The 12,178-nt window shown below is 39.7% G+C and overlaps 2 protein-coding genes across 3 annotated transcripts in view; one reads left to right on the top strand and one right to left on the bottom strand.

Moving 5' to 3' along the window:
• Positions 1-370: 370 nt before the first annotated feature.
• On the bottom strand, positions 371-4,678 carry LOC124271559 (40S ribosomal protein S15-like). The gene is made up of 5 exons (XM_046706698.1): positions 4,563-4,678; positions 4,252-4,358; positions 2,766-2,898; positions 1,143-1,244; positions 371-520 (listed from the first exon to the last, which is right to left on the bottom strand). The coding sequence occupies exons 1-5, from the start codon at positions 4,620-4,622 to the stop codon at positions 407-409; spliced, it is 516 nt and encodes a 171-aa protein (XP_046562654.1). The 5' UTR covers positions 4,623-4,678; the 3' UTR covers positions 371-406.
• Positions 4,679-6,993: 2,315 nt separating this feature from the next.
• LOC124271558 (band 4.1-like protein 4A) overlaps positions 6,994-12,178 on the top strand; it is a 112,933-nt gene continuing 107,748 nt past the window's right edge. For both annotated transcript variants that reach the window (XM_046706696.1, XM_046706697.1), the window contains exon 1: positions 6,994-7,414. In XM_046706696.1, the coding sequence (XP_046562652.1) occupies positions 7,268-7,414 (147 nt within the window). In that variant the 5' untranslated portion in view covers positions 6,994-7,267. The remainder of the gene's footprint in view (positions 7,415-12,178) is intronic.

Below are 12,178 nucleotides of genomic sequence, written 5' to 3'. Positions count from 1 at the left end.
GTTTTGTAAATTATAACTGAATTTCGCCACAATAGTTAAAGCACCACAATGAGTGAGTATAGTTTTACGCTGTTTTTTTAAGAAGTGTTCCAGCAATATCACAGTTGGAGACAACACAAATGGGCTTCACACATTGTACCCTGTGGATAATCAAACCTGGGTCTTCTGCATGAGCGAACGCTTTAACCACTATGCTAACCCCTATGTATGACAATATCGACACAACTTTCATATCGATAATCAAGCATATATCCAATTACTTATCTTTTTTTAGCCAGCCCTTCTTTGAGTGTCAACTTTATGAACATCAAAATTCCCTGACTTTCTCAACAATTTCATCTTTCTTAAACAAATAAAAAACATGTCCAGCTTTGTTGTAGCAGCTTTATTGAGTATACATGGCTCCCTACTTGAGAGGGATGAAACGAGAGGAGTGGGTGGCACCAATACCAGGCCGACCGTGCTTCACAGGCTTGTATGTGATGCTGAACTCTCCTAGATAGTGACCAATCATCTCCGGCTGAAATTAAATGTACTCCAGTAAAGCATCCTGCAAAGTTCTGCCATCTAATTTACACAATCTTAAGTTTCCTTCTTTAATGTGGCGCCATTAACAAACATTTAAGGATGTTCAGTAGTTTGTGTCATGGTCTCTGGGTTGGTTTATCTACATGCAACTGGTTATAAAAGGATTGTTCAGATTAAGGATTTGTCCCGAATCAAGATGCAAGTTAAAGCAGTTACCAAGGAGGATTGTTACAAAACATAAAAGAGTAAACAGGAAATGAGATACGGCACCATGCAGAGTTTGGCAACTAGGAACCCATTTTCAGTTCACTGTCGCTGGATAAACAAGAAACATTAAACAGTTTAGTTCTCCAGAAACACCCAAGATTGTTGTACCCCTGCATTTTCCAAATCAGGGTGGAATAAAAGGATCAAAGGACTAAACCTTGATTTCAAATGCTTTCACATGAACCATAACTGTACAGTCCACAACTGTACAGCCCTGGGCTTCGTTCCTCAAAGTGACTGTAGCGTTAAGACTGTCGTAAGTCTTTGTTAAAGTATGGGAGTTACAACTGTCATAGTGCTACGATGGCTTTGTGGAACAGGGCCCAGGTTGACGAGGACCAGCTTACCTTGATTTCCACCTGGTTGAAGGTCTTGCCTTGGTACACTCCCACAATGCTGCCAATCATCTCAGGGACAATGATCATGTCTCTCAGATGGGTCTTCACCACCTACATAAAAACAGAAAGTTGTTTATTTGAAATTTGTAAATGGTCAATTCCGACCGGGCAAAAACGGTCATTCATGTAATGAAAATTAATCAACGCTATTGGAATACAATGACATGCATGAAGCAAGTCAGCTAAGCTGACCACATGATCCCCCTTATATTGGACAGGGCGTTCAAACAGTCAGTCAAGCACCTGCTCCAAAGATTGTATCTTGCTTATGGCGGGTTTGTTTTTCAGCCTATGGACCAATAATGGGTACAGTACATGCACTTTGTGCACAAAAATGAACCCATACATCCCACTGATGAATTTTTTTTGTTGCAGACACAAACACATCTCATGCGCGGATCCAGAGGGGGGGTGCATCCCTCCCAAAGAGTGTTCCAAATGTACTACATGTTTTATGCCCAGGGTTCCGAGGATTGGGGTGCACCCCTCCCCCAAACGAAAATCCTGTATCCGCCCCTGCATCTGACGTATGTCAAAATGTGTTGAGTCACCCTGAGCATGAAGCTATCTGATATGTGCCTCTTCACCAAAATGGCAATGGGTGCCCTATATGTGAAGCATGGTGTTAAAACAAAGCAGCCTCTTAGGAGCTTGGGTTAGTCAACACACCAAGGAGTTGAATGTGGTAACTAGAACACATACAGATCCACTGGCCAAGGAAAGAATAAATGGTGCTTAAGCAGATACTTGCGTGGCTAATTGTTATAAATACTACTACTACTACTAACGATGATAACAGAACCACAATAGAGCATGCTGACACAGTATCAATTACATCATTTAAGCCAACCACCTGACCTATAGTTAATGAAGTTTCTGTACACAACGAGCAGGTTGCTGGGTACTAATTCAAAACAGACTATGCATGGGCATGGGGTTCACAAATTTGTGCAATTTACAGGGACGTGACCAGTGGATATCAGTGATAGAATTGGTATTCAGCAATCCATGCTTGTCGTAAAAGAGACAAACGGGATTGGGTGGTCAGGCTCGCTCAGACTTGATTCACACAATATTGTATCCCAATTGCATATTTGATTCTTATACAGTTGATCACTGGATTGTCTGGTCCAGCTTTGATTATTCACAGACCGATGTCATATTGCTGGAATACTGCAGAGTGTGTTCAACGACAAATAAGTATCTGCAGTAAAACCAACATGCCAAACATTCAAGGGGAACAAGTTTCTGTCTTCCTAAAGGAATAATGGTGTTTTGAAGAAATGAAATATACATTGACCGGAAGATGCAAATGATCACATCTTTCACCCTATCACTGAACAAAAATAATTCTGCCCCCTTCCTTCAAGCTCAAAAGTTTGGATCATAACCTTGTTAAACAGCTAAATGATGCTAACCTAAATTTCAATGATTGATCTTGTGGAAAGATCCAATTATTTTACAACCTTTTCCCATCACTGCCATGGGGACTTAATGAGAGTCCTGAGAAAAATTAAAACAAAATGCAATAAAACCACCCAATGAAACTCAGTGCATTGTGCGTATACTTGCCTCGGGTTTTTCAAGAGGTCCTGCTTCTTTCTTAGCCTTCCTCAGTTTCTTGATCAGTCCCAGCCTCTTGCGCTTCAGGCCTCTGCTGAATCGGCGACGAGCACGGCATGGGAACAACTCCATCAGCTGCTCACTGGAAAAGATGATCTCAGTATAATAAATTTTGTTAGATACTTCATAAACATCTTAGTACAAATGTGTTAATAAAATGTCCCAAATATCCTGTTTCTTAAAGACTTGAAAATGACAAATATGAAAAAAAAAAAAATTAAACGTGATGGTATGCTAGGAGTGAATTGGCTTATTCAATGTCTTTACTGCTACTGTCCAAAGAATGGATTGTTGCTCATGCTACAAAGAGCGGGTCTATCTGGTTGAAGCTGATTTTACATGTTGCAGTAATCAAAGCAGTAATCAATTTCTAAATCAGTGATTTGCATATCACTACCATCAGCACTGGATCGAAACATAACTGTGCAAATGTTTGTGAAGAAAAAAATTATTTAGTGGGACTCAACTTTCAATACTTGATTTAACTTCTATCAGCTGCAAGTTCATATGGAAACAGTTGTGATAAAAATAAGTAAAAATTCTCTGATCTCTGCGAGTGTAATAATGATATTTCATATGATGGTTACATTACTAATGCGGAAATAAAGCTACATCAAGCCCTGTATGTTGTTTTGCTATATTGTCTGCAAAATTGTTCTGATTTGCTTTAAAAAAAAGTCAAACTGGTGAGTGAAAGGCAACACTGCAATTTCCTGCTAAACACCTGCACTAAGTCAAACCAGCTGTCATCATGCCGGTACTGTGGGAAATGATCAAGGAACTAAAGTTCAAATGACATACAATGTGTACGATAAAGTTATTGCACAACAACGGACAACTGGAGTTTCTATGCTTTGTATTAGATTATGGGGGTAGATTTACTTATACCGGTACCACTTAACATATTTTCTGCGCATGATCAGAAGGAAGCTTAATGTTAGGGTTAGAGCTAGGGTTAGACTCTCTATATACAACAACCGGAATTAGCTAAAACAATGGTACTGGTGTAAGTAAAGTGCTCCGATTACAGTTGTATTATTGTATCAGAAATTTACAAAACAAGTAGAAATCAATCATGTACATAAACCTGACAATGTTAATGTGCTGCAAATGTCCATATAGCTTGACAAAATTAAAAATTGTATTTACATTTGTTACTCGAGTATCTTCTGTGGATAACTTGTGTAGACAAGGTGAACAAGTGTATCTGCTTAACTCAGGGTGTACATCACAAAGTTAAAGAAATGAATAACACCATGACATACTGCCTAGCATAAAGATAAAATACAGACGCATAAACATTAACCCATTCTTATTGTGCTTCAACTCGAAACTCGACAAAATATTGGTAACATTGCACAACTTCTATGCAACGAAACACGAATGCTTCTTTCAAATCTTCATGGTAATTATTTAAAAACATCAGAAAACCAACCTAGTCATGTCCAGAAGCTGGTCCAAGTCTACGCCTCTGTAGGTGTATTTACGGAAGGTCCTTCTCTTCTTCTTCTCAGCCAAATCGGCTGCAGATTGTTCGTCCGTCTGCATAAACAGTCACATCAACCAAGATCAGACTTACATACACACTTGAGATAAAACGCATCAAAACATCACTGGTGTGAAATGTTATGTCAGTACGAAAGAAGGATCATAGCTTAATACAAAATTATTGTCATAAACGAAATAAAACAACAAGATGATAGATGATAGTGGATTAGATTTGGCATAGCGAAGACACCATCCTACCATGTTGATTTCTTGGACAGGAAAAGGAAGTTGCAATGCCGGAAGTTTATGTTTACGCATTCGCAGTGAAATATACTTTCTCCCACACAACTACTAACAATCTTAATTTGATTTATTTGAACCTTATATGGATGTTCAGTTTAAAACCGACCACAAATCAGAGGGCCATAAGCTTTGCCTTTTTCTGCGAATAGATCCTAGAAAAATATATAGCAAGAATTGATATGACGTTTCTTTACACTGCAAATCACTCACGCTACCCTCATCCTGCAAGGACTCTATGTCTACTGGAGTGTAAAGATCAAATGAAGATATCAAGTTTTGAAGCTCTTTGATTATGCATGCATGATACAAACCTATGTTAACAGTACTATAAAATATATACATGTACCTCCACTGCTTGGTCCGTTTGTTCTTTTCGGGACACAAAAATTGTTATTCCATGGGCTGTAGTACGCACGCGTTTATATAGAGTTGGGAATAGTGAGTGAGTTTAGTTTTACGCCGCACTCAGCAATATTCCAGCTATATGGCGGCGGTCTGCAAATAATAGAGTCTGGACCAGACAATCCAGTTATCAACAGCATGGGCATCAATCTCCGCAGTTGGGAACCGATGACATGTGTCAACCAAGTCAGCGAGTCTGACCACCCGATCCCGTTAGTCGCCTCTTACGACAAGCATGGGTTACTGAAGATCAATTCTAACCCGGACCTTCACGGGTGAGTTGTAAATACTTCAGACAGTTATCACCAATATGTCGACGTCTCAGCTTGCACGTGTACATGATTCATAGATAATATGTTTACTGAACGTATATTTGTGTATATAATGTGGTGTTCATTGAAATGTGGTGTTCATTTGACAGGATGAAAGTCTGTTTCAGATACACGTTTGTGTGACTGATCCTAGACAGTGAGCAACTGTTTTATGCCGGTGTCGCTAATCAAGTAGAATCTAACGGCCTAAATAGTGAATCGATGAAAGCAGCATGAGAACGTGTAACAGTAATACACGTTCCGAATACCATGATGGTATTCGATCCACGGACCTTCTGATACGTGGCCGCACCCCTTGTTCACTATTGTGGGGTGGGGTACACTGCCCCCCACTCGTCCATTCCTCACAGGTCTCTGCCCATTTCGCTCATCTCCCACACTAAAACGTACTGTGAGGTACAGGACGTCTTTCACCCAAGATCTCCACAGTGGCACTGACTCTGGTGTCCCCCGCCGTGATATTCCTTGAATATTGATAAAAGCTGCGTAAAACTAAACTCACTCACTCACACACTGGCACTAACGCTTAGTCTCTGAATATATTATATAGATAATTTTGATAGTAACACACAAGCCCATTAAAACTGAAAAGGAGCCCCAGGGAGACCAGAGATTCAGAACCTGAACCTGGGGACATCTAGACTTGCTTCATTTAGGGCTCTGCAGGGAGGGCTAGGCAGTAGGGAAAATAATATGGTTCATGGACTGTGACTAGCGTATACTGTATATATGGTTTGTTGTGGTTTTGATCAAGTTGTAATGTTAGAGTTTTGTATGACACTCGTGGATGTGAGGATGCATCCGTTGTTCTCGACACTTTTATGGTAAATAGCATTTTTTTAAACTCCGACTTTATCAAAGTGGGATATTTCAAAATTAAAATATTGTAACCTCTAAAATCGCAGATGTCGTTATTAACCCTGACTAAATGACTGTTAGGTACAACAAACACATGTGACTACCCATGAAGATCTGGTTTAGAATTGGTTTTGAGAAACCATTCTTGTTGTACGAGGTGGCCGGGACCTGGTGGTCGGGATGTCTGACATATTTGATGCAGATCATTAAATCCATTTTGCGTAGTTCGATATTCATGTTGTCAATTCCTGGATCGTTTGGTTCAGACTCGATAGTTTACAGATGCAGTTGACGTTTGGGGAGATTTTTTATTATTATCTGTTGACGTAAAGATTAAAGCTTATTGAACCCTTGGTGTTGTTTCTGTGTTATGTTACTGTACAGCAGATGTCTCCTCTGTTGTGGGAAGCTTCTTGTGTGACCCCCTAAGGACGTGTAACTATGAATTCTGTAAAGTTCATGTTCTACTTTAACGCGGGCGCCATGTTAATATTTTAAAAGAACCACTTGCAGATTTAAAAAATTGTAACTTGATACACTTGGAAATCTGACCTAAGACTTATTTTCTCCAAGTGAGACTAATGACTGTGTACCTCTATACGTGCGTACGAAATAAACTATATAAGTCGAACGTAAGTTTCCTTAATGTTTTTCTTTGTTAATTTTCACTTTAGCCTGAACTGTATTTGGTTTTATTTTGAATGTGTGACCCATAACAGTATGTGTTCGCTTCAGTATCATAACATTCAGGCATATATGTCAGACATAGAAGGAAAGGCGTGAGGGAAGTAGTATACGAGTTACAAGTTGCCCAAGGTGCGCGAAGAGGCATGATGCGAGAATTTGTTGTGATCGGCAGTCAAGTCGGCTGAGAGAGAAAACGATCGAAACTTGAAGTATAGGCTTTACCATGAGATAGAATGGATTAAACTGACAAAATTCTGACGTTTGGTGACTGTCACACAATGGGAGTGACGTGTGATTCGCCAGAACAGCGAAAAACTTTAGAGTATCATTAGCTGTGGCGCGGATTTTGATTTGCTTTGTGAGATTTGTTTTCCTCGAACCATGTCAAACTTCAGACTGTCGCGCCTGTTGCCTAGGTTTCTTCGGGGTGACAAGGACAAAAACGGTGGATTTACCAAAGATGCTGGCGACAAAAATTGCTGTAGGATTTTATTTTTGGATGACACCGAGCTGAAATTGCCACTCAAGGTGAGTCACTCTGAAAATCGACATGCAATAAATTTACTCAGTTTAATTCCATATTAACAGACAGTGATGTCACATTTGAGTTTTGATCATGTGTTTAAAGTCAAACTTGAATTGCAGTATTTTTACAAGTTCCGCTGTTTTCAGTGGATTTGTTACGAGTTAGATGATGCACAAACTGACAATGTTAATTGCTGTCTCTGATATCCTGATCTGACACTGCAACAGTGAAAGGGATGTTTTGATAAGAAATTAGTTTGTCAATCAAGATTTTCAGATCCAGGTGGTTGTGTCAATTCATTGCATACATGAATAGAAACCATGCTTATTTTTCAAAAGATTTCAACTATCTCTTGTACCAATCATATTTTGGTATTGCTTAGCTCTACATACCTTTCAGGTCCATTTTGTAATTATTTAGGGTAGATACAGCTTATTTAAGAGAGGCGGTGGGGGTAGTGGTTAAAGCGTTCGCTTGTTGCGCTGAAGACCCGGGTTCGATTCCCCACATGGGTACAATGAGTGAAGCCTGCTGTGATATTGCTGGAATATTGCTAAAAGAGATGTAAAACAATACTCACTCACTCACTTATTCAAAAGAGGGTAATGTGCTTGAAACACAAATATGCAAGCTTATAAATTGGTAATATGTTCGTGTGATCCCCAAATCAGTTGGGTTATTGTTATTTCTGTTTGAAACCTTTCAACAAATGATGGTGTAATATGTATTATCGTGTGTCAAATACTTGCTGTATCCAGATGTTTATTATTTTATATATATTGCTTATGCCTATGTTATTGACAGTCTGCACCAGGTTGAAGATACATGTACTTGCCTGTCGCCCAACTTAATTACTTGCTATCTGACATTACTAAAAGGAGGAAAGCATGTTTGTTGAAAGTCAATGTTACTACAACTCTGTTGTGAATCAGCTGTTTGATAAAATGCTAAGTAATATTTACAACTCAAAATAAGTTTAGAACACCCAGTTCTGTAATAATTCAACAGTGAATACATCATGCACTGATGGATGAGCAGCATAATGAAAGACTTCTTAACTTCTTTTTATTAGTGTATTTAGGCAGTATCATTAATATGGCAACATGCAGATCACTCTCTAACCCAAGGTTATCAACTGTGTCCTTTTGCAGATCAAAACTTCCACAGCTATCAGTATTTTTTTGTGACATAGGAAATTTACATATGTTTTCTATCCAGAGACTAGCAAAACTGACTGCAGATTTTCTGTGAAATGGCAACTCCAGCCTTTTTCATTGTATTGAATATAGAAATTAATTTCTAACCCTATTACAATACATATTCACTGCAAATGTGTTCTTGTTGAAGCTGGTTATTTTGTGGCAACTTCCTGTTGTCTTGATGCATGTGAGTGACAGTCGAATTCCCTTCAACATCTGGCTGTTCATGTTTATGAGCAAAACAGATGCGGTAACAGTTCTCTTTACCGTGGAGGATTTTTGTCATTCCAAAGAAACCCATTTCATTCCCTCTTCAAGCCATTAGTGTTGTTGTCCAGGTGATAATGAACGTTACAGTGTTCATGGTGATGGTTCAGTGTATGGAATTATGACCAAACATGTAGTTGAGCCTGTTTCAGGTACCCTTCATCTTGACATGACCTGGTACTTCAAGCTGTGTATACTGTAATGTGATATTCTCATTACCGACCAACACTGTTTTGGTGCGCACAGAATGAAGTTACATTGATTTTATAGATAATAATATAAAGAAATAAAAGCTTTTTCATAAGAAAGCCTTCCAACTAAGTATGCTCCTTGGCATACATTGCACAGCGTGTGACATTTTAGATTTCGTAATTGAGACCGTGAGTCTATGGTACTGTCAGTCATGAAGAAGCCACTCACTGAATGTGAGATTGTTTTGAGTAACTGACTGTTTGCACTCATTATAAGTAACTGGACATTTGTCAGTTTGTTGTCCAGAGTATTATGTGGTGTTTATATGAAATTATAAAGTGTAATTGGAAACAATGAGAGACCAACTTAAATCATACTTGACTCTAATTATCTGTGATCTGCTGTTCAAATCACTGTACAGCTCCACACCTAATCAACAGATTCAGAAAGTAGCCATAACTTCGCTTTTCATCAGTAGACAAACTGAAATTGAGATCGCCTAGCAACTGTTTTAGTTGCAACTTATATATTGACTTTGAAGCCAGAGCTCATGGATAGAGTGGTAGGTAATATTTTGCTTACACTGTTCAGCTCCTGGATGGAGTATGAAGAAACATTTTGCATGCACTGTGCAGCTCTTGATGGATTGCTGGGTAAAAAGGCGGGGAAGGAGGGACCAGAATAAGAGGGGGAGCTGGAAGGGGGGGAGCTGGAAGGGGTTGAGGTATCTGGAATCTCACTGTCACCTCTCATGACAAATCAGCTTCTGTGTTTAGCTGTTTCAGCTTGACGAGGGGGTGTCACTTAACGCACTTGTATCTGACAGCATACAGCTTGCTAATTATGTTGTCAATTGTCATTTAGCTAATTACTCTGACCATTAAAACCAGGCAAACAAGCCTGTGTGCAGGTACACTTGATGAGTATGTGAGTGTGTGGTCCTTACATTGCTGTTAACTGTCTCAATGAACAATTAGCTTAGTGTCAGACCAGTCTAAGCTTTTAGCGAGGACTGTTTCACTAGTGATAGCGTAGTCACACAAGAGAATCTCCTTAAAACTCATAGACATATCAATACTTATAAACACCCATTTTCTACATGTATTAAGTCAAAGCCTCTTCGTTATGTTTATAAGATTCACAATGCCTGTGGTATCAGCTCTTTTGATTGACAAAAACGGCCTCCATGCCACGCCCTTCTCGGTAGTGACAGCTGAGGAGGATCTGTTAACTAAACTCTAATTCGTCATTTTTTGAGTGAGTGAGTTAAAATGTATTGTCACATCGGCAATATTTAAGCGGGAATGTGACTAAAACAGCTCATACCTCATTACACGACAATGTTTATGTATAATATCTGTTCACAAAGGACAGTAAAACAATGAACATGCCACAATTAGAGATCGTCAGCAACCAGAGGTAGATCACCAAACTCAGGTCCATGCGGACTAACAGTGCTTTTGTTACCTGCATGGGACTTAGCTAGATTTACCTCATTCCTTCAGGTGTTGGCAATATTTGGGCAATTCAGAAATACTTTAGAAGAACATATATATAATCTACTATTAAAATAACGGAGGATGAATAATACTTGAATGAAATGGTGAATACATGCAGGATTTATGTCTGTTCATGACTCTAACTTTATATAAAGTGAGTCACAACGATCCCCAGTTTGTCAAGGGGTTGGGGGGGTGAAACCTGAGACTAGATATTCATTGCCTCCAAGGCTCTCTGTATGTAGTAAGTCACAGTGATGGGGTGGGTAAAGCTGAGACTAGATATACATTGCCTCCAAGGCTCTCTGTATGTAGTAAGTCACAGTGATGGGGTGGGTAAAGCTGAGACTAGATATACATTGCCTCCAAGGCTCTCTGTATGTAGTGAGTCACAGTGATGGGGTGGGTAAAGCTGAGACTAGATATTCATTGCCTCCAAGGCTCTCTGTATATAGTAAGTCACAGTGATGGGGTGGGTAAAGCTGAGACTAGATATACATTGCCTCCAAGACTCTCTGTATGTAGTGAGTCACAGTGATGGGGTGGGTGAAGCTGAGACTAGATATACATTGCCTCCAAGACTCTCTGTATGTAGTGAGTCACATTGATGGGGTGGGTAAAGCTGAGACTAGATATACATTGCCTCCAAGACTCTCTGTATATAGTAAGTCACAATGATGGGGTGGGTAAAGCTGAAACTAGATATACATTGCCTCCAAGACTCTCTGTATGTAGTAAGTCACAATGATGGGGTGGGTAAAGCTGAGACTAGATATACATTGCCTCCAAGACTCTCTGTATGTAGTGAGTCACAGTGATGGGGTGGGTAAAGCTGAGACTAGATATACATTGCCTCCAAGACTCTCTGTATATAGTAAGTCACAATGATGGGGTGGGTAAAGCTGAAACTAGATATACATTGCCTCCAAGACTCTCTGTATGTAGTAAGTCACAATGATGGGGTGGGTAAAGCTGAGACTAGATATACATTGCCTCCAAGGCTCTCTGTATGTAGTAAGTCACATTGATGGGGTGGGTAAAGCTGAGACTAGATATACATTGCCTCCAAGACTCTCTGTATGCAGTAAGTCACATTGATGGGGTGGGTAAAGCTGAGACTAGATATACATTGCCTCCACGACTCTCTGTATATAGTAAGTCACAGTGATGGGGTGGGTAAAGCTGAGACTAGATATTCATTGCCTCCAAGGCTCTCTGTATGTAGTAAGTCACATTGATGGGGTGGGTAAAGCTGAGACTAGATATACATTGCCTCCAAGGCTCTCTGTATATAGTAAGTCACAGTGATGGGGGTGGGTAAAGCTGAGACTAGATATACATTGCCTCCAAGACTCTCTGTATGCAGTAAGTCACATTGATGGGGTGGGTAAAGCTGAGACTAGATATACATTGCCTCCAAGACTCTCTGTATGCAGTAAGTCACATTGATGGGGTGGGTAAAGCTGAGACTAGATATACATTGCCTCCAAGACTCTCTGTATGTAGTAAGTCACATTGATGGGGTGGGTAAAGCTGAGACTAGATATACATTGCCTCCAAGACTCTCTGTATGTAGTAAGTCACATTGATGGGGTGGGTAAAGCTGAGA

Source organism: Haliotis rubra, unplaced genomic scaffold, assembly GCF_003918875.1.
Source record: "Haliotis rubra isolate DU_JTF1 unplaced genomic scaffold, ASM391887v1 Scf161, whole genome shotgun sequence".
Classification (NCBI taxonomy): Eukaryota; Metazoa; Mollusca; class Gastropoda; order Lepetellida; family Haliotidae; genus Haliotis; species Haliotis rubra.
This window is presented reverse-complemented; position numbering and strand designations above follow the sequence as displayed.

Bases quoted from the DNA above. Each gene is read 5' to 3' on its own strand.
- LOC124271559 (XM_046706698.1), bottom strand. From the start codon at position 4,622: ATGCGTAAACATAAACTTCCGGCATTGCAACTTCCTTTTCCTGTCCAA. The intron at 2,899-4,251 runs GTTGGTTTTCTG...CATCTTTTCCAG, and splicing joins CAGCTTCTGGACATGACTAG to TGAGCAGCTGATGGAGTTGT. The intron at 521-1,142 runs GTAAGCTGGTCC...ATTTAATTTCAG, and splicing joins TCAACCAGGTGGAAATCAAG to CCGGAGATGATTGGTCACTA.